Source organism: Cibotium barometz, chromosome 9 (assembly GCF_041138505.1).
Source record: "Cibotium barometz isolate CiBa-2024 chromosome 9, ASM4113850v1, whole genome shotgun sequence".
Lineage (NCBI taxonomy): Eukaryota > Viridiplantae > Streptophyta > Polypodiopsida > Cyatheales > Cibotiaceae > Cibotium > Cibotium barometz.
In genome coordinates this window covers 18,237,470-18,242,028 of record NC_141054.1, presented here as the reverse complement: position 1 = coordinate 18,242,028, position 4,559 = coordinate 18,237,470, and the positions used below count along the sequence as shown (strand labels likewise).

The 4,559-nt window shown below is 38.3% G+C and overlaps 1 protein-coding gene across 1 annotated transcript; it reads left to right on the top strand.

Moving 5' to 3' along the window:
- The first annotated feature begins 1,959 nt into the window (after positions 1-1,959).
- Positions 1,960-3,726, top strand: LOC147635310 (flavone 3'-O-methyltransferase 1-like). Its single transcript, XM_086802543.1, has 3 exons — positions 1,960-2,905; positions 3,115-3,179; positions 3,337-3,726. The coding sequence occupies exons 1-3, from the start codon at positions 2,119-2,121 to the stop codon at positions 3,634-3,636; spliced, it is 1,152 nt and encodes a 383-aa protein (XP_086658669.1). The 5' UTR covers positions 1,960-2,118; the 3' UTR covers positions 3,637-3,726.
- The last annotated feature ends 833 nt before the right edge of the window (positions 3,727-4,559 follow it).

Here is a 4,559-nt window from a genome sequence, read left to right as displayed (position 1 = left end):
TAAGTCGATCGAGTTATGTAGTACCTTTGTGGATGTATTCCACTTCACTCTTTCAAGTTACGTGGATGTCGACCTCCTACCTTGATTGAACATATGTGGATGTATTCCACTTCACTCTTTCAAGTTACGTGGATGTCGACCTCCTACCTTGATTGAACATATGTGGATGTCCACCATGTAACTTGATCGAGTTACATGGTGCCTTTGAAGATGTCCACATACACTATCTTGATTGAGTTATGTGGTCATCATCGGCAATACCATAGGTGGCAAGGTAAGTAACTCATGACTGCCACTTGGAATGATGTAATTGGAAGTAGTGACTCGATCCAACTATGTCAATGATATCCCATTTGCATGACACGGTCCTAAAGTGAGGATTCTTATTGTACACCACCCATATATATATATATATATATATATATATATATATATATATATATATATATATGCATACATGTATACATATATGCATTTATACGTATATATGCATATGTATACATATACATATACATATGTGTTTGTATATGTATATATATACATTTACATATAAACATGCATATGCATATTTTGTGTGTGTGTGTGTGTGTGTGTGTGCATATCCACACACACTATATGCATATACATATACAATTATATAATATACATTTATGTATACAGATGTGTGTGCCTGGGTGTATCCCATACACACTATACAGAAAAACAAATAAACCCTTTATTAGAAATACTAAGGAGATTAAATATTATTACAAAGTAATATTAAAACTATATTGCTTGGTAATGATTTATCCTAGTTAATAAATAAACCCTTTATTAGAAATAGTAACGAGATTAAATATTATTTTTACAAAGTAATCTTTAAACTATTTTGCTTGGTATTGATTTATCTTGGTTAATAAATGCATGATTAAAATGCGTACTACCAATTATTTTATCTTAATTTTTTAATTATAAAATACTAAATAACAAAAAGATTATTCAATATTTTTTAAAAGCATTCTTAATTAAATACCATTTTTGAAAGTAGGGCACATGCTTCTTTTTAGAACAATTTCTCTTGTGTTGATAATATAGCGTTTAAGTAAAGTTTGATTTCACCCCCTTTAAATATAAGCTTAGATTCCAAGTTACTTCGACCCTCAAAGTTTAGTTTGAATTCACATATTTGTATAGCTTAGATTCCAAGTTACTGAACTACACTCAAAGTTTATTACGAATTTACTCCTTGTTGCTCAAACGTATAGTTGCCTTGACGTGTTTTCATGTTGAATTCTCAAAAATCAATTGCTCAAAAGTGTGTATCTCGATAGTTGTTTTTAGGTGTCTTCATGTGTTAAATTCTCAAAAATCAATTGTACTTATTGACTTCAGCACTTTCAATAATGCATCAAATGAGGATGCCCTTGGTGTATTTTTCACCGACTGAAATTCAAGAAAAATGGGTAAAGGTGAACGTGGCCTTCAAGAGGACAACAGATGAAACGTTGCATTCACCCCTTGTTGCTCAAACGTTTGTATCAGTAGTTGTCTTGACGTGTTTTCATGTTGAGTTGTCAAAAATCAATTGCTCAAAAGTATGTATCAATAGTTGTTTTTAGGTGTCATGTTGAATTCTCGAAAATGAATTGTACTTATTGCATAGTCACTTCAGCACTTTCAATAATGCATCAAATGAGGATGCCTTTGGTGCATCAAATGAGGATGCCTTTGGTGTATTTTTCACCCAGTGAAATTAAAAGAAAAATGGGTAAAGGTAAACGTTGCCTTCAAGAGGACAACCGATGAAAATTTAACATTTATGTGCCTAGTAGTGTATTTTTCACCGATGGAAATTGAAGAAAAATAGCTAAAGGTTAACGTTGTCTTGACGTTGTCTTGACGAGGACAACCGATGAAAACTGGTTCACACACTCCAACCGTGCCCTTCTTTCACGTCGCCAGTGGTGAAAGAAGTTTTTCACGTCGCCAGTTGTTTGGATGGAAAAAAGACAGGGTTTCCGAGCGCATAGTTTCCACGTTTAGATGAAAAGCCCGCCTGTTTAATTCATAAGAATCATACAACCCTTAATTGCGTTCAACCAAGCAGTCACCCTGCACCCCCGCCGCAGTACACACACAATGGGCGAGACGAGCTGCGCTGTGGCTCAGCAATCTCTAGGCGGAGTTGAAGATCCAGCATGGTTACGAGTTATCGAGCTGAGCTCGCTGTGTCTGCCCATGGCCTTAAAAGCTGCAATAAACTTGAACGTGATGGAGATACTGGCCAAGAACGGTGCAGAAGAAGGATTATCAGCAGCCCAAATAATGTCTGGCATCATCATCAACGATTCGTCGACTGCCGTCTCCAATCCTGCAAAGGCTGCAATCTCACTAGATCGCATTCTAAGGGTGCTGGCAAGCCATAGAGTTCTCACAGCATCATCATCATCTCCAGAAACAAGCGTTGATCAATATGGCAAGGCTGTAAGCAAGTATGGGCTCAACTCAGTGAGCAAGCATTTTGTGATGAACGAAGGTGGGGGCGCATCCCTGGCTCCACTGCTGCTCCTGTTGCAAGACGAGGTGTTAATGCAAGCTTGGCATCCCTTGAAAGAGGCAGTCCTCGATGGAGGAAGCCCTTTCACCAAAGCCCATGGCAAACATATTTTCCTCTACGGCCAACAGGATGTGAGATTCCGCGAGCTCTTCGACCGTGCAATGGCACACCAGTCAAAGCTTCTCATGCGCGCACTGCTTCAAACCACCACGACGTCCTACCATGGCTTCGACCATGGTGTGAATAGGCTTGTAGACGTGGGTGGCGGATCTGGATCCTGCTTAAGCATGATTATCTCTAAGCACCCCCACATTAAAGGCATCAATTTCGATCAGCCTCATGTGATTGCAGCTGCGCCCGAGTACCCTGGTCAAGAGCTCTAGCCCTCAATTTTTATTACTGTGTGTGTTTTGCTAGCCTAAATTTAAGGTTATTCCAATAATATTGAATTAGTCATTAAGATAGTAATGCTTTCCTTTCAGGTGTTAATTTTTGTGCTTACGTAATTTGAATTCTTCTAAATAAAAATAGCTTGAAATTTAATCGTGAGATCCATTCGGTGATCTCCCATTAAACAGGCGTAGAGCATGTAGGAGGAGACATGTTCGTGAGCATCCCCCGAGCTGACACTATTTTCATGAAGGTAATTTTTATCCACCTCGATCAATACTGAAGCAACAAAAAAATTAAAATTTCTTTTACTTCAACTCTTTTTATCCACTCTATTATTGGTGGAAGGAACTTCTTTAGACGACATCGTATAGTTATGATTTTTGAAATTCCTCGTTTTTTTTAAATAGTGGATTTTGCACGATTGGGATGACGAGCAATGTGTCAAAATCTTGGAGAATTGCTACAAAGCACTTCCAAGCCAAGGGAAAGTTATAGTGGTGGATATTATCCTACCAACTATATTGGAAACTGGGCTAAGGGCCCGTGTTGGGTACCAATTTGACCTCGCAATGTTTGCTTATTGTCCTGGAGGTCGAGAGCGCACCCAAGAGGAGCTTCATGATCTTTGTAAAGTTGTCGGCTTTGCACACATGCAAGTGATCTGCAAGCTTAATGAGTTTAGTGTTGTGGAAATGTATAAAGCTTAGGCCTAGGTGAACAAACTTGCAAAGTTGTTTAATTAATATCATCCCTCTAATTTCCATATGTATTCAATACCACTTCAACATTTCTACAAAGTGCTACAAGCTGCGAAGGCAAAGAACCTAACAAGAAAGAGATGGAGGTTGTTCATGCTAAGATGCACTAGGGAAAGGCCTTCGAAAGGCCTTTCCCAAGAGGAAGATGGAGAGCTAGCACTAGCCGGTGACCCACCTCCCCTTGGGAAAGGCTGATCAATAGCCTCTCTCGGTTGTCATGGTATAGGGAGAGCTTTGTTAATAGTAATATTTACTATTGTTTTGTTTTAAATTTTAATTGTTGATGTGTTCATTTGTGATAAGTTCTGAAGTTTTTAAATTATGTTTGCTGATATGTCATTGGTTTATTAGTTTTACATTTTGTTGTAATATTCTAAGTGCTGATGTGGCACCTTTTTATTTGTGTGACTTTCACTAGCTTTCTGTCTGTTGATGTGTCAAGGTCCTATTGAATTACGAGGGCTTTTATTTAAAAACAAGACTTGCTAATTGAATTGCCAGGATTTAGATTCCTACAAGCCCTGACCATGATGAAGTAGGGAAAGGCCTTTCCGGGCCATAGGACAGGGGATAGTGAGAAGAATCAATCAATCTAGGCTACATAACCCTCTACAAGATGGATTCGTGAAGATGAGATGGAGACAAGCAGATGGACCAAATTTTGACATCTTAGATTCTACCTCTAATAATGACAGGCGACCACATGAGCTCGATGGTGATGTGTAGGTACCGAATATTGGGTTTCTAAAAAATAAGGCGGCCTACTCATTGGACAGCCAGGGTTCTATCTGTAATGAATTTTGTCTTTGAATTCCCATAGTGATGTGTCATGATCCTGATAGTTATAGGGTTGCATTTGGTGAAATAATACA